Below are 24,285 nucleotides of genomic sequence, written 5' to 3' on the forward strand. Positions count from 1 at the left end.
TTTTACTTTTATTGGATCTGTTTTGTACCCTTGAATACAAATATTTCCTAAAATGTCGTCGAATTGAGAAATGAAAAGAATGTTTTGCTATAGTGAATGCATGGCACTAAAATACATTTTATGTGTTATGGAGAAGAAAAGCAGGACTTATGAATATTCCAAATGTAAGACAAATCCTCCTAGGTGTTGAACAACTGTCATTATTATCAAAAGTTTGTTATTCTTGTTGCTAAGCATTATATTTATATTTCAAAGTTTAGAAAACGAAAACCAGATTTGATGGCATAAAAGAAAATGTGTAGAGTTTCATATTATATTGCGGTTAGCAAAAGTAAATTAAATGCATATATTAAGAAATGGGACAGTTTTTGAAATTGATAACATAAGAAAAGTTTCATGAAAAGAGTTTGTATCTTTGTAGTAAGCCCAATAAAACGTTTTTTTTTAAATACAAAAAATACATTAACTTGTCAATAAAATCTATTTTTTTCCTCACTACGTACTGGTTTTGTATTCATAGCACTAGATACTACTACTTTAGATTGAAATTGATTGTGCTGTCTAAAAGACTTAAAGTTAGAAGGTGTGTGGGGGGGGGGGGGAGTCCGAGGTCTAACTCAAAGAAATTTATTATTTTTTAATCCTACATTGAACTATTGGTCTCGCCCCTAACTAACCAACCCAATAGTATAAATCGATTAAGTAAACATTAACTATAATTCTTTCAAGTGCAATACATTGTTTTATCCGGCCTTGTTACTGATCTATAATAAAACATTGTAAGCTTAACTACATGAGACGTGTCCTAGAATTTAAAATCAATACATATACAATTAGATGATGAAAAGAAAACAACAGGTTGAATAAAGCCAATAGGAGTGTTTGTTATACTCCATGGTTAGAGAGAGATTGTTCACGTGCACATTTACGCCAACTATAACTTCTTAACTAGATGTTCTCAGGAATCGAACATGCACAATTGAATTTAACAACATACAGCATACTTTAATTTTCTGTACTAATATTGAAGCATTGCCTGTTTTCCCGGGGGAAGATGGGGTGAGGGTGGAGGTCTCCAAGGTGTTGCATGACATTCTGCGAGTAATCCACTAACAAATAGTATACATAATAACGCTCTCTGTCCAGAAGGCATGTAAGAGTTGTAAACGACACGTCTGGTCTCAGCGAAGCGAACTGCATACATTATACTATAAATAACGTAATATTTTGATTTCATGTAAAATGACGCTACATTTAGCTGTTCTGTTCTAAATTATAAATGGATATAGAATTTCTTGAAATAATGTTACTACCAAACCAGAGTGACTATAGACTTTCAATTAGGCAGCTGGATGTTGTTTACCTCTAGCACAAGTTTTTTTTTTTGTTACAAATTACATAAAACAGAATAAAGACGCAGGCATATAAAGTGAATCAGATACATTTTATCTCACTGTGAACACAAATCAACATCACTGTCAGACTAGACAAGGCAGATTTTTAAAACACAAAACTGGTTATTTGTGTACATAGTGAAATAAAATGTAACAAAATATTGTGTGATTCGTCGCAAAAACATTCTATGGGAAGTTTAAAAAAAACAGCATGCCACCTACTTGTAAGGCTATGGTCTTTCTGGTTTGGTTGTATGTATGTCATTGCAAGTCTCTTCGAGTTTACAGCAGCGTTCGATTATGGAGTGAATATAACACTATGACTATGTGGGTATTACGAGTCTCAGGTGCGTTAGTCAGATTACAATCCCCTCTCAAATGTCATTTATATTTTATTCTGTTGATTTAAGTTCTCCTTGTCGGCTTCTTTACTGTGCATCGGCAAAAATCGATTTGGATCGGGTTTCTCAAAACTCACATTCCACGCTGCGTTTGATAGTTTCACCTATGATTAATGTAAAGGTAAAACAGACGAGACAAGATGTCGCATTTAGTTATTTTCCTATATGTCAACGAAAAGCCTTCTTGCGTCACCCAGCATGTATGCAGACACGACCTTTGTGCATAAGACAAAAAATATCACAGCAATAACTCCAATGATTTCCAAATATGCATTGGATTACATTATTTAGGCTATGCGACGGTTTAGTCCCAGTTCTACCTACGTACGTGCTTCTGTATTGATAACTTGTATAATTCATGATGAAAAGGTGTAGTGTGGCAACGTTGGTCTCCGATCTATAGCTATTTGTCATTTTCTGATGGATGTGATCTAACACAGCTCACGACTACTGTCACTTTGTGTTATCTTCCAAGACCTATAGAATTCATACTGAGGAGTATTTTACTACTTTTACAATAATCAGGACACACTGATAATCTTTGTGTGTGATTTCCTCTAGGGATTTCCTGTAAGATTGGATGAACTGTCGAAATGTACTACTTATAATATATGTGTCTATTTCACTCTATAGATACACACGTATGTACGTACGTACATACATACATACATACATACATACATACATACATACATACATACATACATACATACATACATACATACATACATACATACATACATACATACACGTTTGCTGTTACCTTAGACCAATATAGTGATCTGAGTTGTCCCACAATACAATACAATACAATACAATACAATACAATACAATACAATACAATACAATACAATACAATACAATACAATACAATACAATACAATACAATACAATGCAATGCAATGCAATACAATGCAATACAATACAATACAATACAATACAACGCAACACAACACAACACAACACAACACAATACAACACAATACAATACAATACACCTTTCGTTATAATAATAAAAAGCTTAGCTACAATAAGGATACATTGTTAACCACCTGTTAAATCTCTCATTTTAATAGTAAACCCTTTTAGTGTGTTACTCTATCAAACTTTAATTCGTTTCTGTCATGTAATGGATGATGGTACGTAGTTATAGGAAATGTAGGATTCTAAAATGAATTGATTTTAAATCATTTTGTATCATTTTGCGAATTCGCAAGGTACGTACGTACACACACACACACACACACACACACACAAACAAACACGCACATATGCACGCACGCACACATACACACACAAGACACACATATATATATATACGTCCGTCCCTGTGTTATTTGCGCGCGCGCGCGTGTGTGTGTCTGTGTATCTGTGTGTGTGCGCGCGCTTGCAAAAGGATACTGTCATGATGGAAAAACTATCAGTGTTATAGACTAAAGTATATTACATTTCCATTGCTACTTGTACGATATCACATCCAAATATTTCATCTGCCCGAAATACCTGATTCTCGTTAACATCACAAACCCGTACATGTTCTTCAGATATAATTCCTCCAGTCGAATTACTCCATCTGCGATCTTTGGCTTAGATTAGCTATTATAATCAACCGAAGTGTTACAGATGGCCAAACAGACTACAGTCTCCTGATAACAGTCTCGGCCCTCGGAGTATAGAAGAATTAGCTTTCTAAAATAACAGTCAACGCCTAAATAGTAAATCTTTTAAATAAATGTTTTCCCCTGTGTTGTACAGATCTGTGCTCTTTTCGTCTCTGTTTTTAGTTTTCTGCCGGCAAAATTATGTTGCCATGGCAATGTTTTAATATTTACATTGTATCTACGTATATAGACAAGACATACCCAACCTTCATCAGACTGTCTGTCTGTCTGTCTGTCTGTCTGTCTATCAGATTATTTATCCTCGGGCCGGAGAGAATTTGTTTTTTTCTGTATAATACTCATTAACAATGTTTCATATTGTCAACCACACATGACCCATGTTTTTTTTTCAACTATCAGATCTGATTCCACAGTCTGATTGATTTTCTTTACCCTTCAGTGGATATGACAATGTCAAGGGTGTGTTAACCTCGGGTAGCTCAAACTAACACAGATTGCTATTCTTCATTTATGTTGCATGTAGTACCATATGGTTACGATCGACGTATAGAGCAACTCAGAAAGTTAATGCACTGACCAATGACAGTGCTTTGGAGGTCACTCTGAACATCGACCTGTCAGCAGAATTGATATAAACATATATTCTACATTAGCTAATATGTTACTACTAATATCCACCTCGTACGTAATAACGCAATGGAGTTACAAATAAAGTGATTTCAACAACATGGGTTCGTTCTCTGTAAAAAAGATAGAGGCGTAATATCTGTCTGTATGTATGTATGTATGTATGTATGTATGTATGTATGTATGTATGTATGTATGTATGTATGTATGTATGTATGTATGTATGTATGTATGTATGTATGTATGTATGTATGTATGTATGTAAATATGAACTAATAGCGTTTTTTTTTTCTTAATTTGACCAGTTATTTTGGTGGTTGGTGATAAGAATATTACCAGAGATATGCTACTGGCGGCTTATGACCTTGGTTTAACAACTGGTGACTATGTATTCTTCATTGTGGACCTTTATCCAACCCAAGACTTTGCTGTAAGTATTTTATTTTTACTCAGAATGTGTCTAACGAGATCCCTCGAGACCTTACGTGATTTCAGTCGTGGCTGAAATTCCTTCGCGCAGTGTAACTGATTGTTACACTTAGTAAAAATGTCGAACGTAATGATAATTCGATTGGATCGAATGACATTCTCAATGGATGATATAACCGTCACGACTCGAAGCACGCAAACATCTTAGTATTAACGTTTATTTATGAGGGTCTGGGAATCTCAATCCGTCACGGTCTTGCAGATTATGTTTAGGTACATGTATTGACGAGACGCTAATTTGGATGAACGGGACACACTGATCGTGATCGCTATTTAAGAGATAAACAGAGCATTATAAACTGTAACCACTAGACTAATATAATAAACGCACCAAGATAGATCGTAGAAATTAAATATGCGTCACCCGTTGAAAACTTGACAGTGCTACCGAGGCTTTGTCTGAATAAACTCGTTCTATAGGGATCTCATTAGATTAAATCACGGGCAAAGTCTGTATAAGTTATTTATCTGAGTTTAAGACTTGCGGAGAAAAACATGTTGTTTTTTTCATTCAGTCTCTATTTCCTGACGTTTGCGTCTGTTCCTATGTCAATATCCCAATAGAAATCCTCCTTTAAAAACTAATTCCATGTATGATTGCAATCGATAACAGTTCTGATAGCACCATATATTTCTTGGAGGCGGTTGATATGTATGCGAAATCGTGACTGTGTTAAGTTCGTTTTGCCTTTGGCTTTTGAAGCTAAATATTATAATTTCCTGACCTAAGAAACATAAAATGAATGAAGGGATAGAACGCTGTATGTACTGTTTTAGTAAGCAAATTGCATCATTTTGACTGTGTATAGCTCGAGGTACATATAGTTGCAGTATAATGTTTTACATTCATGTTCATTGGTAATATGGTATCGTTTGATATGAAGGCAGTAGAAAAGTAATAGACTTGTTCGTTCGTGTTTCCAAACAAAATATTTGCTCGAGGTATAAACACACAATGTCTCGCCATGTCGTCTTCACCAGTCATCCTTCCAAAACAAATGGACATTTCCACTGGTGATTGAATGTCTTGGACGGTGACTGAAAGAGGCCTGGGATTTATGATGCTGTACATCCACAGATAACTAACACCATACTTGTCTGTGTGTCATCATATTTGAATATAAAAGTCACAATGTTACAAATATTGACATTGTATTATAAAAAAATATATCAATCTCTTCGTAGTCTTTGGAATGATGAAATTTCATTAAAACCATGCAATAAGTATAATTGCTTAGTAGCAATTGCAGATATCACATCAGATATCACGTGCTCAGAACACCTGTATTATTGGATACTTATCAATGTTCATAAGATGACAGTATTATGCCCATCATGTTTTCAAGGGAAATATCAATATTGGATGAGATTCCATATTAAGACTCTCTTTATAGTAATGATCATACATCAAACTAACAAAAAATAAACTTGAGGGTTGATATAACAAATAACCAACGTGTACGTGTATAACCGGTGAAATGACACACGCACTGCCTGCAAGGTCACGTATATTCGATGTCCCTGTCGTACACATTACTATATTTATTCTGACGCATGTACGACACGGCCTGCTGGCAGTGTTCATGGACAGCATGCTAAGGAAATGCTATTCACATCGAAACGTTGATGTAAAACGTTTCTCTTGGGATCTGAACTAGTGTTGCAACGTTGACTCGAAACATTTCAACTCGTGCATCGAGTTATTATATAAGCTTAAGCCGAGAAATTAAGAGAGAGAGAGAGAGAGAGAGAGAGAGAGAGAGAGAGAGAGAGAGAGAGAGAGAGAGAGAGAGAGAGAGAGAGAGAGAGAGAGAGAGAGAGAGAGAGAGAGAGAGAGAGAGAGAGAGAGAGAGAGAGAGAGAGAGAGAGGGAGGGAGGGAGAGAGAGAGAGAGAGAGAGAGAGAGAGAGAGAGAGAGAGAGAGAGAGAGAGAGAGAGAGAGAGAGAGAGAGAGAGAGAGAGAGAGAGAGAGAGAGAGAGAGAGTACCCAATGTGGTTACACAATGTATAAATACACTGGTCTGTATACATGTATATATATGTTTGTTTGTTCGTTATTTCACTGTAAGTTTTATGTTTTCTGCAAACCCTACAAATCGTACAACTAACAGTCTTTTATACAGTCTTCTCCGCTACTCAAAAACAATCTCGCAATGGGAAAAGGATAGCAAGATAAATAAGATATTGAACGTGCATGCATTGTCAGGTACTTGAATGACGTCAGAACTGTATTCTATCGTCCATGCTGCATCAAAGTACAATGTGTGTTGGTCCAGTGTAACTAATTTTTTTTTACAGACTAAATGACTCTTTTAAAAGCAACTACGTGCACATTTTAGAAGCAAAATACTAAATCTATGGATACTGCATATGAATACTAAAAGCATTTACTAGTACGAGATACTGAATAACGCCGGACAAATATTGTGGGGTTGTACTCATGCACACACGTTCAAAAAACATGTCGATGAATTTGTTGACTTCACCTTGCACAAAAATGACACTATTCCGGTGGACAGCAGTACATATGATGTATACTGATAAATTGTATTATGAAACGTTTGCACTTAAATGAATTAGTATAAACGAATGAGCTGAGCTCCCCCATTAACAATGGGTCAATTTGATAGAAAATGGCATGGTTAAGGTGTGTAATTAAGTACACTGTAGGATATTAAATGCTGGACATGATGTCTATTGTTGTAAATTCCATGCGTCGTTATTTCATCATATGTTGAAATTTACATTAATGGGAAAAAGGGCATCATGACAATTTCCTGGAGAAAATTTTATATCAGTGAATGAAGGACCCACAAATAGACGGTTTCTGAATATGTGTTCTCTGTTTATGTCTAACGACCCAATTAGCCGTTATTAATAACATATCACTTCTTGCTTGAATGAAGTTAATTTCATCACATAATTCAATCTGTAGAAAAAGTGTATCAGAACGTTTTCAATCTAAAAAACAAAAAAAAGAAATCGGTCAGAAACATGGTTATTGAGAAATTTATCAATGTACAGATAATTGACGTCATTTGTCATGCCCTTCTCTATTATAACTTTAGTGTCTGTAAATGTATGTTTAATATTCATACATTAGTGAGATGGAAATATAGTAATATAATTATACTATACGACGCGACTCGATACGATACGATTCGATGCCCTGCGATGCGCTGCGATACGATACAATGCAATGCAATGCAATGCGATGCGATGTGATGCCGCACCAAGCAATACAATACAATACAATACAATACAATACAATACGATACGATACGATACGATACGATACGATACAATGCAATGCAATGCAATACAATACAATACAATACAATACAATACAATACAATACAATACAATACAATACAATACAATACAATACAATACAATGCAATGCGATGCGATACAATACAATGCAGTACAATACAATACAATACAATACAATACAATACAATACAATACAATACAATGTAATACAATGTAATACAATACCTCACAATACAGTGTTGTGCAGTGCAGTGCAGTGCAGTGCAGTGCAGTACAATATTTATATATATTCTCCTGGTATGTATTGCTCAAGTTATCCGTGGCCTATCAATACCAGTGTAAGGGAAGAGTCAGAGTAGATTTGTTGGACAATGCGAACATTCAAAAAAATCAATATTCAGTTAGGATAGCAGATACTGCACCAAATGAAATAGTGTCGTACGCGTTCTAGTCCTACACGTCTACAGATAGTTATAGGCTATAGAGTAGCGGAGTAGCTTTTACTTGTCTGAGAGGCAATTCATGTTCTGTTCCAGCTACAAGTTTAATGTCTTGTACTATACTTAATTAACTATTCTGGATCTGTTCACCTTAAATTAGTAAATGGAGATATGTGACATCGGAAATCCACTTCTCACAACTAACGCTGTTAAATCTCCCGAGATACATTATTCCATATTACTTAGAGAATACACAGGGGATGTCATTCACTTTACTTTACTTTGCCTTGTGCAGTTCAATGTCAAAAAGACCTTCTATGAAATTCAGTTCTTGTGTACGTACATCTCGAATCTGTCATCAAATGCACCAGTTCAGAACTGACTGACGTACAAAAAGTATGCAGTTCTGGTGTATTATATCGTACAAGTGGGTATACCCATGGGTGGGTGAGTTTTGTTATGTTGGATGGACTGTTGGAGGTGTGTTGTCGATTTGTCAGGTTGGATTGGTGGAGCTTGATGTATACTGTGTTGGATCGATATGTCTGCTTAGTGTTAGGATATGAGATTGTGTTGTCTGCATTACATCAAAGGCACAAGTTTCAATCCCAGGTTCTTGCATTAGTGTCATATTATCAGCAAAGTCATAAAGCTTACATAAAATAATTCTTTTGCTCAGGACCAACTTTTTCAATAGCTCTGTCACACAATCTTTTTCACACATAATTATAATCCTAATCTGATCTCCTAGGCTTTTAATCACGACTTGACTAATCCTTCTAATACACAATTTGTGCTAATGGTCCATCACTTCTTCATATAGCCTGAATGATCTAATGTTTTCACTGATATAGTACGCCCAACTAGTGGGGTAGCTGGAGGTTACATTAGCGGACGAACGACTGTATCTGTCAGACTATTTGTCACATGATGGATCTAAATTGAATATTTCACTTTAAATTTACACGTTTGTTTTGATTGATTGGTTTATAACATGCGCTGTGTTCTCCTGTTCCTCTTTCTTACATACTGCGAAATATCTTAGAGTAAAAAACATGTTACCTACTTGTATGTACTTCGTAAACAACTGCGATATGTCAGAACGTGATAAAGCACCTATAAAAGTGTATCCTTACAATGCCGAATAAACTCATAGCAGTCATTAATTCCAGACTCCTGAAAGGCTAAATTGTATCTCTGAAAATGACCAATTTATGAGTTGGGGGTAAATGAAATGACCGTGATTGTATTCACATAGAGATGTTTATTATCGATTGCTACTATTCTCAAGACCCCTTTCATATATCTATATATGTATCAATACGTAAAGAGGAAAAGACACCTGCGGTTCTCCAGCAATCTATTTTGTTCATTCATCTTGTTAGTGGAAAAAAAATGAATGCTTTTCAAGTTTAGCTGTGACAGTAAAACACTATCCATACAGGAAATGAACACTACTCTAGCAGTATGAAATAGACATAGGTAGGAATTAACAAGAATTGGCCAATAACAACTTGCGTCAAATTGAAGTATCGATCGGGATTCCAAGTATTATTGCGATTCCTTTGAGACGGGGGTAGGTTTGATGAGTTCAAGATATATAACGAGAAAATGTTAGCGATCAAATTTGTCCGATAATTGGAAGGAGGGTGGACTTTTAGACTGCGTGATTTAACACGATACAGCGACTAGTGACAATGTACTTCAATTTGCACATCTTTGTTAGCCTGTATGGTTTTACAAATGAAGGCCTAGGGATATAAATGTGGGGAAAAAAAGAATAACAACTCATTGAAAGTTGAGACGCAATTTCCGCTGGCTTAGTGTGGTTTAACTCAATATTTCATAATCAGATAAGATCAATAGACTGTGCGTAATTACTAGCTAGTTTTACATTGGTTGTACGTATATTTGAAATGTACATTTCAGATTTCAAAAAAAAACGGTGAAAATTGAAACAAAATTTAGAGTGATGGAGCTCAATTTTTTGACTGAAAGAAAGTTCTAGAGCTTTAAACCAATCTCAAGGTTCTGACAACCGAAACATAATAAGTTGTAACGTCGAAATATGGTCGATTCAACATGGTCACATATCATAGACGGGGGCTGTGGCATTTTAAATACCCTGTGAACAAATTATGACAGCGAAAATCCTTGTTTTCAGCTGCTTGGCGCCGCAATTGTATGCTACATCAAATACCCGTCACTTCAAATCTGAATGAAATGTTGGTATACATGGTCTTAACTGACTTCACATATTTTGATAACTTTAGCTATAACATTGGAAAACGTTCGAATCACCCATTAGCAATTTGTATTCGCATTCTTTTGGCGTTTATTCCATCGAGCGATCTAACATTTCAATATCATGGTGTCTTTTTAATATGGGAACAAGTTCAATAATGCACTGTTTTTGGTTGGTTGACAAATATTCGCTGCTGTTGTCACATATAAAAGTGACCCCTACCCTGACCTCTCCGTTTTCCAGAGCTGCAGTAAAGAATTGCACTTTTTAACGGTGCCGAGTGTAAAAAAAACCTTGTATATATATTTGTGAGTTCTACATAAGAAGAATTCCTCTTGTCTAACCAATGGCAAATAAACGGTTATCTGTACTTTAATTATTTTAATCTAAATTGACACTTCGTATGAACAACATGCGGATGAAGATTCGACATAACTTAATTAATTCATGAGACAACATTGTCAGTTTTCTAATTAAATTGCTATTTAATTGAATTTACAATAATGAATTCCTAAAAAAATCAAATTGCAGATGAAACATCGAGTTACTTAATTAAATCTCAATTTAATTAAATTGATACAATTAGTTCATAAGAACAAATCGTTGATGAAATATCCAGTAAATTAAATCTTAATTTAATCAACAAATCAAATAAATGAAAAATCCGTTTTTTTAAAAACTTGAATTGCATTATTTAATGAGATTGATGCATTTTCATTCGTAAATTTTCATTGGGTTAATTTACTGTTTACGTGTACTTCATAAAAAAAAACCGAGCTGTCGATGGAACGCCCTTTCAAGTTTAATCTTTAAAATTGCATTTTTCATTAAATTGACAATTTCCAATTAATAAGACGAAATCGCGGGAAAACTATTGGGGAAAACTATTGCAAGTAACCAAGACCAATCTATACACAACTTGGAATCATTACGTGGCACTTGGCATCAGCCATCTAACTTCAACCCTTCTTTATTTTTTTGAATAACATAACCGACGTATTAGGCCGAACAAAAAAAAAGTTGTCTGGTTCCAATTACTCTCAATTTGAGAATAGGTGGGGTTAGGTAGATTTTTTATTTTATTTTTAAAAAATATTGTTTTAATTTTTTTTTTCATATGTGAGTGTCTAGTTAATGTAACTATTTTTTCTGTTGTTTTTTATGTGTTATTGGATTCTTCTTATCAGATGTACAGCCATTACAGATTGGAAGAAATCTTTTATATTGTCTTTTCAAGTTGTTGTCAGTTTCCATATCCACTATTTCTTGCGAGACTTCAAAATTTTTGCGATTTTATTATTTTTTTCTCGAATACGTAAAAAAAAGTTTAGGGTCGGCGTGAAAAACTAGGTGTAGGTGGGGTCGGGTAATTGGAACCAAACAATTTTTTTATTAGGCCTTAGAAGAACTGCCGAGTGGTAGTCGTAAACCGAGTGCCTCCTAACTCCGACTGAATTCATCCTAAGGAAAAATATTGACAAGGTGGTCCAACTAACACCTCTAAATCTGTCATGAGAGAGGCTGATCAATTATTAACCGTTAGAGGGTGCTCTACCATGGCTTAAAATGTCAATGTACCTGGGTTAACCTTAAAGGCTTGGAGTATCAAATCCAAGAATTCGAAGAAAACTTTTTAACCAAGTTGTAAATTTAAATTTGTTTTCAGTTGTTGTGCTCAGGATATCGATATTATATTTAAGTTTATTTCATTACTTTACTTAAGGTGTACTATTCTAATCAATTGGTAGTGATTAATCATTCAAGTTCGATTCTTTATAGTTTACCAAGACAGGTATATCTCTTCGTCCTTCACTTATTTTCGCTACCTTTAAAAACTAAAGCCTAAACTAACTAGAACTAACTATAGAACTTACTGCGTCATTTACTTAATCAGATACAATCGAAATATACCATGTTTTACTACAGATAACGGGACATAACAGTTACTGTAGCTATAACTAAGTAAGTAAGCATGTAAGTAAGTAACTAACTAAATAAATGAATTACTAACTAGCTTACTAACTAACTAACTAACTAGCTAGCTTAATGCACCATACATCTAGTCGATGTTATCAACATATACTACGTTTCACTCCAGACAACTAGAAATAACGTCAAATAAATGCATCTATACAATTGAATATACTTGAAATATAGTACTTTTACTACAGCTAACTAGAATTAACTATGATTAAAAACTGTATCACCTAACTAGTTGATAGTATCAGCATATACTACGTTTTACTACGGCTAACTAGAAATAACTACAACTAACTTAACCACACATTATCTACCTATAGTTGAATATACTCGAAATATATACTACATGTACGACATGACAATACAGTGTCATTTGTATTCGTCGGGACTACAAGCTAATCTACCCTGTTTACTAGGTGGGATTATCTACACTCAGTGGACACTTTGTAATCAGATTAAATCTAAATTGACAGATTGGTCATTTATCACTCCAGCTGACAACCTGGGATCGTTAACCCGTTCCAAAGACTTCTCCGATTGATTAGTAAATTGCAAACATCGAAGATGTGTTTATTCGTCTGACGTATACTAATTAGGGTAAGGTCCGTCTGGATGGGGATTTGAAATGTTTGTTTGGGTTAATAAAGACGGTGGAGATTAGACCCAGATAATCGCAAAGGTTGGAGAAGGGAGATATTCATTTCTCTTTATTTTCCTATAAAAAAATTACATCAACTTATTGATAGAATTTGAATAGAAATGATTCCAATACATTCAGTATTATTCGTATGCAACAACAATATACCATCCCTCCCTCCCTCCGTTCCCCATACATTTAAGTTTTTCTGTCAAAAAGGTTAATTAGTTGGTAGAATTTGTATAAAAAGTCGTTTTAAGACGGTGTAAATCCGTCGCCTTGCAGATCGTGACAGTCGCATCTCCATTTTATCACGAATTTAATGATGAAAATAAAATTTATGCCCTTCTTATCGAAATCAATCATACTCAGCTAATAAGTTAAACTTATAGAATGAGAAATAAGCAGTTTGTGTCTATCATCAGGATTGAAATACTGCCACTGCCACTATCAGAATTCCAATTCCTCATTAAACAAACGCACTTTTGTAGGATTTCTAAACATAACTTGGGACAAGATCCCATGCCATCCGCTGCATACGTGTCTCAATGGTTCTTCCTTTAACGAATTTGAACAGACATGTAAGATAAAATATACTACACATCTAGAAATCTAGAGAGCTATGACTGGGTTGACCTGTCACACAGGCATGCAACATGCCCGGCTCGATCCTTTACGGGCCAACCCTTCAGCAGCCCCGCTACAACAGGTCTAACTAAGCCCTGATGTCTGGACAGGCCTGCCATAACCTCGGAAGCGTTTGCCCACATATGCCTTGCTTAGTCATGGCTGTAACAACCCTACTACAGCACTGGTGCAGACCTGATAAATTCCTGGTGTAGTATTTACTCATTTCTTGATTAAAAACGGCTGCAGTATTTTTGCAGTAAGGTCAGAAAAAGGAGTAACCATCCACTAGATAGTGGAATGTTCCACATTGGAACTACTACAATCGGCATCATTTTGATCTTATACCCTTAATATGCCTTTCTTACCTGTAAAAGTATTTTGAAAAATTACTTTTGCATTGACCGACACGGCGACATCAAACGATTACATTTCATTTCCGTAGTATATATATTTGCTGTGGTAGACATTACATCAACCTTAGAAATCATCTCGTTTGAATTGAAGACGGTAAAGTACAAAGTACAAAGTCACTAGCCTCATTTTCCACCGCTGTGGATAACAGAGAAAACGCTTGACCAAATGCCTTCATCTAGTTTAAATGGCATAATTCGATATTGAGTGCCGATTCATGGTTCTTTCGTTTCATTTGTTTTCGGGCCCACTCATTTTGTCATGTTCAGTAGACAACGTGTCTGAACCCTCCGAATGTATCCTGGTGTCCTGATACGTAATCGAGAATTCTCAGCTGGAGAACCAAACAAAGTTGTTCTTCGTTCATCGTAATTAAAGAAATGAATGAGAAAGAAAATCCCAAACTTCACAATTTCTGAAAAAACAATGACAAGTTATCAACTTAATTCGGGTTCATTGCACCGTCAATCAATTTATTACAAACTAATTTGCTTTTTGGTAAATTCAAGTGGTTAGCAGAGTTGGTGCTGTCCGTGAGTGCGTGCGTACATACACCTCTAGTCTGTCTGTCTGTCTGTCTGTCTGTCTGTCTGTCTGTCTGTCTGTCTGTCTGTCTGAAGTCAACCGCATTGCTTTCTTCTAGAATATCTCGAATCCACCAAGAATCTCTTAGATATTGTTAACGTGAGGCAGTTCTCTGTCCCCAGAGTTGGTTGATGGTACCATGAATATATAATACTTCCGTTTTACCGAATTAATTTCACGCTAAAGCAGTTCTAGATCTTGTTGTGAGATTCTTTTTATCTCCCATTGAAGTCTATGCGATAAGGGGTACACGTCAATTGGCCATGGCAATGCTGTAGGGTAATGTCTGTGACGGCAAGGGTTGAGCTATAACTAGGTTTTCCAACTGACTGTACTGCAGCCACGCACTCATGGTTCATGCCAGGTAAATGTCTCATTGAAAAGGGATTTTTATTGAAAATTTTATAATTCTGAGTTTTCCTTAATTTTGCATTATATGGAAATTAATATACTAAGGCGAAAATAAACATAACTGTGTGCTTCCAGTAACATGGCCTCAGTGATAAAATACGAGTAATTATATAACCTAAAATACAATCCATTTGAAAGGTAATCATACATGCAACACCATACATAATTTTTTATCGACTTTGAAATCCATTCTTAACATGGATTCAAAATCAAACTCATAACAGGTACTGTCACGTAATGCTAATACGGAGGACAAAACGTGTTAATTTGCAATTGGTATTGAGAACACAAACTATACGTTAAACTTAATCAGTGTAGTGACTTCACTTGTAATCTCAAGTAGGGATATAGGTCATGATTGGAATGGCGATGGAGTAGGAAACATTATTTGAGAATGAAAATCTCGACACAAAATAGTGTCAACTAATTGAAGACGATACAAACCAGGTCTAGGCTTGGGAATCTATTCGAGACTCGTCCTCAAGCCAACCTAATTATCCCAACTCCACGGAATATAAATGCGTGTCCATCCTACATTGCTCGACATTTTTTTGGCACTGAATACTATTCTGCAGTTTGATTTGCAGACATCACACACCCCAAAGTGTGTGTTGATACAGGAAGCCTAAATGTTTGTATGAAATTGCCCTCAAGCAAATAGACTTCACGTGAGTGCTTTCCCCTACCGCTTCAATGGTTTGTAATATAACTTGAAGAGATAGCTCTATTTTGCTTTCTGTATCTGATCAATTGTCGAGACTGGTACAGTCGTCATTCTAATGTATTTACTTATTTTTGATGTTTTCTTATTGGTTTGCCAATAAAAAAACCCTGAAATCTCGCGTGACTGAGAAATCTCACGTGATTGCGTAACAGTATTTCCATCTCAATGACGTCATTCCGTTGAAAACGGTGTTACACAATCACGGGAGATTTCGCAGTCAGACGAGATGTCAGGATATTTTTATTGGAAAACCTTTTTTTTTTTTAAATCCTCAATATATGCAATACATCACATTGACGACCGTACCAGTCGTCTACCATTTTGTGCTTTCTCTCTAAAATCATGTGCATCAACATTCTTGCTTTAATTTTAACTTTTTGCCAACCTCAATTTAATTTTGAGTGTGGGCATAAAAAATAATCGTACAAATCATTTTTTTGTAAAAGATTTGGTTTGAAAGTTACAAATATTTACAAAAGTTCCAATTGACCAGTCATACAGTGTAAGTGTAATATTTTACTGGTGTTGTGTACTAGGCCGAACACTGAGAAGTCATGTGCTTGTTATATGGTATGAATCGTACGTGTTTTCTGATTATTTTCAGTTCCTTAGTTTATTTTCTCCATTTCCATTCCACCTTAAACACTTGAAAGTAAACAACGCCATTATTCAGCTATCCACCGTTCCAGAAATGAATAACTTCAGATCTGATCCCGGAATGGGAGATTGCATGTTTGCAGCTTATACATTCCATATTCATCACCAACACCAACGTACAGTAAACAGACACGTATAGAGTCACGTTTGATTCAAAATAAATAAATCAAGACTATAGAATGTACTAAATCTTGCCGACTAATTTGACACCTTCTCGATAACTGAGCCAGGACAGATCAATAACTTGTAGGTAAGAGCTACCGACTGCACTATCGATCTTCTTAGTGTTTTATCAGTGTTGGGGTGATAAAACACACACAACGAGATGCCACATCATTTGTTTTATGTAGACAACTGGGCTACAAATTTGTTTTAGGTTAATACGCAGAATTGTTCTAATGAAGTACGTACTGAAACTAAAAATGTCAGCTAACTGTTATATGTAGGAACATTTCAGGAATAGCAATGCATTTTCTACTGAGTGATGAGGGGAACAATACACTATAGCTATCTCCCAACGTCTGCCGTATACACGGTGTTAAACTCAGCTGTAAACGTAGATTCGGTACCCACCTGTACAATCAGCTATAGGTACCTCCCTCAACCGCTATACAAAATACTTTATAGGTTCTGTACAGGAAACCTTGTGCACACTCCATAGGCATACTGGAAACAGTGTGTGTGTGTCACTCTCTCTCTCTCTCTCTCTCTCTCTCTCTCTCTCTCTCTCTCTCTCTCTCTCTCTCTCTCTCTCTCTCTCTCTCTCTCTCTCTCTCTCTCTCTCTCTCTCTCTCTCTCTCTCTCTCTCTCTCCCATCACGAGAATATGTACTTCCTGTATAAGGTCTTACACTATCCCTGTACATAACACGACACTACACCTTTACACTCACTCCCACTCGAATACAATACCTTATGCTGCACTATTTACGAAATCTTAATAGCTCCCGCCGTAAGCGTGGTCTCTTTTTACGTAAATGCCCACGAAACTACATGTAGTAGACTTTATACCAACACATATGACATATACTCGATATTCTTCTGTATACCTAATATGCCTTGAGCACATGTACAGTATTTGTAATGTATGGATTTTGAGTACATGTATGCAAAACTTTAACACCCACGATATGTGTGGAAGTGAACCCCCCCCCCCTCACCCTCCCAGCCATCCTATCCCATCATACAGGGGATTTTATGAGTCCATTCCAAGAAAACCGTTATAATATTCCGTCAGAAATGCTTTAAATAAATGTTTGAAGTGAATGTTGACGTCATTATATATACATTTTTCATAATGGATAACTATAAACCATTTTTTGCTGATTATTATTATCAATATGGCAGAGAAAGTGTTGTTAGAAAAGCCTCTATACCTCATCAGAAGTTACTGATTAGCATGGGAACTTTTCCAAAGTTCAGACAAGTAAAAAAACGTTTGAAAAACCCGGTGGAATGATGTTTCCTTAGGTTCGGATAGGACACAAAAAGGTAGGAAACCACAGTGACGATGGAATTGAGATCTTCAAGAAAATTGTTCAAATATGTTCTGTATATTTTCCAACCGACAAGTGCGGTTCATCTTAAGGGACAATCGCACAATGTTGCCCAAGCTCAACAAACCAACATCGTTAGTTTAGGTCAAACCCCTCTCCCCCTCCCCATAATCGAACGTTCACAATTGCGACATCAAACGCTTATATATATAATGTGAACTATGATGAAAACTGTAGCGGTCACACCACTACGATCGATTTAATGTAAAACATGATTGTAAACACATTAAACAACTTGAACAACGTAGTTTCAATGATATGTATGCAGGTAGTTGCACTCGTGCTGTCTGAATGACAATAAATGATTGAAGTTAAATATACTTGAACAAAGTGCATTTGAACGCTGTTGCAATGATTCAGTTGTTCGTGATGAAGAAGTTTTACACATTCAACAAGACGCTCTTACTTTTAAGATATATCGTCTTGAAGATTGAACAAATAACAAAGAAGCGTGATCAACATCTTAGATTTAAAAATGTCGAACATGAATATGCAAATACGGTTAAAGGTACAAGGAAAGTTATGCCGTAAAACATTTACTGGTAGAATGTGTGAAAATAGTTTCTCGAGATATAACGAGAAAGTATCTCGAGATAACGAGAAAGTATCTCGAGATAAGGATACTTTCTCGTTATCTCGAGATAAGTTCTTATTTTTATTCAGTAAATGTCCTTAATGGGCTTTCATAAGAATGCCCCTGTGGCCGAGTTGTTAAAATGTAAGAAAACTTTACAACATGACAGAATTTTCAGACTCCTTTTCAAATAATAAAATACGCTGAGGATTCACTGTCTTGATTTCAAGGAAATATAAACGATGTTTTATTTTTCTACATAGTGAGATATTATTTTTGACCTCTATTAACATTAATTGGTACGGAGATCCCTCATTCTTTTCTTGATTTTAAATGGAAATAGGTTGGAGTTTCTTGAAGAAAGTAACAGCAAATATTTAAGATTTCTACTTCTTAGTACCTACTACGTTAGTAAGATGGAATGCGTTGTGTGGTATGCAGTTTTGTTGTTGCGTATGAACAGCATTATTACACGAACGTTGAGAAATATTGAACTAGCGTTTCTTGAGTTTGTCCACTTTCAGGTTTGCAAACCATTATGGACTATTAATTCAATTCTCAGTATTTCATTACACACTGATCTCGTTTAACGAAAAGCATATGTCATAATTGAGTATGAAATATTATGTTTTAAGTTTCAGTCATTTCCGTTTATCAATTCAAGTTTCGATTATTAAGAGTTCAGTGTAAAAGACTTTTGTTTCTGTGACCCTCGTAATCCAGTCAGAATTTGCAGACAGTGTATTAATCATGGCCGTCCTGTACCTAATAGCCACTTCATAATGAAAACTGTTCAAACGTACCCAAATCCAAATATACTTCAAATGACAAATTACTACACATTTCCCTGCTAATGATTCGATTCATGGAGACATGTAGCACCATGGTAACAGCACACCAAACTTTTCATATAAAAAAAAGATTGAAGATAATAAGGATATTAAAAGGGCTTTTATTTCTCACGCACTAGGATCCGAGGAGATATAAAATAGATTATGGCCGCAAGAAATCTGAAGACAGCTTGGCATTTGCATTAGTGTCTATAAAATAAAATTTGAACATATCTGTCTTTATTGATGGGGAAATTTTCCATTGATGATTTGGGAATGTCTTTCTAATCCTTACATAAATCCTTTCCTGTCCACAAACTGATGTACAATCAGCAATAAAATATTACCTATTTATACCACTTAATTTTAGAAGACGTAAATCTCCGTTTATCTGAAAGCCGGAATATGGACGGTGTGACCCTAACCTGACTGTTCTTGGAAAACATATGTTGAATATAATATCTTTAATATGATACGCTTACTTTAAGAAAGAATTTCTAGTTTTGAAAAATTGATGTTTTTGGATTTTCATAATCGGTGTTTCCTTTCAGCTTCGATAATATTTCTAGCTTTAATTCTTTTCTCCTTAGAGTGTTTCATTGTATCTCATGTCGCAAAAAAATATGAATGCAAATTTTCTGTAGGTAAATCATTTAACCCACTAAGGAATTCATGGTAATTCGTTAGATGTGGATTATTATTCATTGCTTCAAACTGGTTTCCGAGGTAAGATCTTTATCGGGACTATTTAGTGTGTGTGTGTCCGGTACAGAAACGACGACATGCAATTTTATTCATTGGATAATGGTGATGAAAAGAGATCAGACCTCATTTTAAAGTTATTAAATCTGCAACCGCTACGTTTTTTTATTTTCATCACACAACCAAACATATATTCACTAAAATTTCTTATTAAAAAAGTAGTTGAGCTGTTACTTAGTGGTCGATTGCATACGTACTTAGTGGAGTGAAAGGTTTTAAATCCATGTTACTTTTGACTTGCCTTGATGCCCATATATGGTAGTGCTAATACATATTCAATATCAAGGCACAAGCTACGTCATATACACTTTCAGTCACAGCGATAACCACGTATTATTTCACGGTATGTGTGTACATTCAACCTTTTCTGGTCAAAGGAGGCATTGATTTTAGGGTCCGTACCGTGAAATACAATTTTTTTTCTCACCGTGTGTACAGCTACATACCAGTTTGCCTATAGTTGAGTCAGTACCCCCACGATATACCATATTGAGGGGTTTAAGTCTTTATATTTAGCAAAACAGGATACATGATCCTGTTGCAGTTAGTGAAGCTCTAAAATACTTATCTAGAATGCCGTGTGAAAAGAAACATGCCAAGGGCATGGAATACATCAATCGGTTAAGTTTTTGTATACTTTAGTGAAATATTCATTCGTTTATGCGGCACTAGTCTCGAATGAATGGTTATATTAATTCTCTATACTATAAACAGAAACCCAAACGATGTATAACTCCCAGCTCTTCTATCTCGAGTCTCCTAATCAACTGAACTCTCTGCGATAGAAATAACTTCGAGCATTGTTACCGGAAGTTACAATTGTATAATTGGAGCGTTGACATGTTGTTTGTCGAGGCAGATTTGGTAGTCGGCATATTTTATTGTTATTCAAGTTAGTGACATTGGGTTTCTGTACCAGCCACACAGCTATATATTAAAGGCGCTAGTGTTATATAGTTATGGGAAAACTGTGTCGGGTTCCTCTATTAACAAAAACACATTTGTACATTATTAAACGGCCTCATGAAACTCGAAGAGATTCTTTTTCACAAATATCTTATCTGTAACTCGATATAATGGCTTCCAAGTGAATCCATCCCTGTCTTGTTTGTTACATTTATCAATTCTTAAACAGATTATCTGGCGAACTTCTCTATTTAACGATGTACGAATATTTCATCTCTGATGAAAGTAAAATAACCTTTATTTTATTTTATTTGGTATTCAACGGCATTTGTAGAAGCTATTCTGGACATGTTCACGGTAACACAGGATTACATTGTCCATTATCTCGTCAAAGTGTTGATCGAATTCCAAAGGATTATCGGGTCTGCGTGGACATAAAATCTACCTTGTCACCGGTCAGATTTACATGTTCTCAGTTCCCCTTGCAAGTTTATATGATTCGCGCTGTCTTGTCGCTGTGTCGGTCGCTGTGTCTTTGTATCTCTGTCGCCATGCCTCTCTCTGCCCCTGTCTGTATCTCATCTCTGTCTGTCTGTCTGTCTGTCTGTCTGTCTGTCTGCCTGCCTGCCTGCCTGCCTGCCTGCCTGCCTGCCTGCCTGCCTGCCTGCCTGCCTGCCTGCCTGTCTGTCTGTCTGTCTGTCTGTCTGTCTGTCTGTCTGTCTGTCTGTCTGTCTCTCTCTCTCTCTCTCTCTCTCTCTCTCTCTCTCTCTCTCTCTCTCTCTCTCTCTCTCTCTCTCTCTCTCTCTCTCTCTCTCTCTCTCTCTCTCTCTCTCTCTCTCTCTCTCTCTCTCTCTCTCTCTCTCTCTCTCTCTCTCTCTCTCTCTCTCTCTCTCTCGTTGCCCTGTAGGATATAGTAAGGTGTCATTTGTTTCATGGCAAATGCTTGAGTTAATGAAATCTTTTTTCCCTATGTTTATGTACATTTTAATTCAGGAATCATTTTGGAAGCGTCACGATGGCAGAGATGAGGACGCAATTGAAGCATTTAAAGCCGCTCTACTTGTGGCGCCAAAATCTTTCATTGGAGCAGCCTATCACGCGTTTTTACACGAAGTCCAATCCAAGATGGCTGACCCACCGTTCTCAACTGGACTTTACAACGAGTCTGAGGTAAGTATTCGACCCTAGGCTATATTTTAACCATTCTTAAACAGTAGCTCTTCTAATTGTCTACTTGTGTTAAGAAACCTTTCAATAACGGCCTACTTAGATGCTTCAATGTCATTTGAAACTTATGTATATACGCCCGTGGGTCTGAGGGTGAAGAAGACTGTATGAATTATATGCCTTCTGTCAACATTGCTTTAATTGTTTGCAATACAAAAGAGGATTTGATTCCAAACGTAATCCGTAGTATGTGTCTAGGAAATAAACATGTTAGACTGTGGCTGTTACATTGTTAAAAAAATTCTCAGAAATCTAAACAATTCTATGTAAAATTTTGAAATACGTTGGTAAAAGGGTGTCAACATTAGAATCCATCATGGCCGCCGAAAACTGTATTCACTTCTATAGCAAAAATAAAAGATTGTCATTTTTATTGAAAATAAGATGGTGAGCACCCAAATTTGTTCTTTGCTTCAAAAAGGACAGTTTCATATCTTGAAGAGATTTTAAGAGTTCTGGCATCTTGTTGTACTCCCCTTAGATGCATTTTCCCAATTTTTTTTTTATAAAGTGTGAAGTATTTCCCAAAATCTTACAAAACCTAGCCTACAATTTCATATTGTGTTTAAAATGGATATTAAATTGGCTCTCCAGTTTCAACGAAATGAAGAATCAATATGATACACACGAATGCAGAATAACGCTAATTATAGAATACTAGTAAGGTAGCATGTGCCTAGAGACCAATTTCCATAAATTAACATATTGATGGATGGTCAGACAGTACGATTGATACTGTTTGCCGAAGGCACAATCTGTTCTCGTTGTTACAGTCAGGTCTTGTTCGATCATGAACATTTGTTTTCAAAATGGAGGCTGGAAAGTTAACATTTGACAACTGGAAGTATAACAAATATATCCAGAACAATTATACAATGAACGAGAAAATGATCTCTACAGAAACTTCTTCAGAAATCTTGATCATGTCATGTCGTCATTCTTATTTTTGTACGGTGGCCCTATGTAAGTTTTGTTGCCGATTTTTTTTTCAAGTTAACTTTGTCACATATGGGCCAGCGTAACTTTGGTTTCGTTGATTTTCAATTTCGATTCTCCTTCCAGGTTGACGGAATCCATGCAGCCTATCTTCACGACGCTGTCATCGCGTATGCGCATGCTCTCGATACAGCTTTACGTAATAATGATGACGTATTGGATGGACGTCGATTCCTACAGTACCTAATTAACACACAGTTTATGGGTACGTGTTATTTCCTTCCTCAAAATAATGTAGTGCATCCATTTTAGCCACCATATGGCACAAGGGTACACGTTTAAAAGTGACAAGGTCTCTATAGTACTGTTAATGTAGTACATAGATCAGATGGCGTAATGATATATCTACATAAGAGTGACAAGGTCTGCACAGGCCATACTACAAAGCCACCATTTTCAGAGATTACCTCTGGCCCTGTTTTAAATATTCAAATCATTTTTTTAAATGGGTAAAAATGCTGTCAGACATGATAAGGGACACGAATCCCTGAAGCAATGGTAAGGACTAGATCCCATCGCTGCCACCATATTGATAATTTTAAAGGCATTGTTTTTATCCCATACTACCACCACTGTTACAATGATTTTTGTGACGGCATATCTGTGTATCTGTGCTTGACAACTTGAAGTATAACAAATATGTCCAGAACAATCATACAATGAACGAGCAGAGCTGAATTGAAGGCCAGACCTTCCAAAGACTAGATAGGTGCACTGCCGACATTGTCAGGACTGACTTCAACATCTTCATCCCACCACATTATCAACAATATCTTATCACACAGCCTCCCCCCCCTCTCACGCACGCCTGTGATACCCACTCCTTTCCTAACACTTAAAGTAACACTTGATTCCCTACATTACTGTCAGCAGCGATTTGACTGATATTGTTATGATCCAGAAAATATCA

General features: G+C 36.0%; 1 protein-coding gene across 1 annotated transcript in view; it reads left to right on the top strand.

The window, feature by feature from the left end:
• Positions 1-24,285, top strand: part of LOC144437999 (atrial natriuretic peptide receptor 1-like) — a 47,632-nt gene that overhangs the window by 2,843 nt on the left and 20,504 nt on the right. The window contains exons 2-4 of the mRNA XM_078127031.1: positions 4,350-4,474; positions 22,146-22,322; positions 23,442-23,580. Of these exons, the coding sequence (XP_077983157.1) occupies positions 4,350-4,474; positions 22,146-22,322; positions 23,442-23,580 (441 nt within the window). The remainder of the gene's footprint in view (positions 1-4,349; positions 4,475-22,145; positions 22,323-23,441; positions 23,581-24,285) is intronic.

Source organism: Glandiceps talaboti, chromosome 7, assembly GCF_964340395.1.
Source record: "Glandiceps talaboti chromosome 7, keGlaTala1.1, whole genome shotgun sequence".
NCBI lineage: Eukaryota > Metazoa > Hemichordata > Enteropneusta > Spengelidae > Glandiceps > Glandiceps talaboti.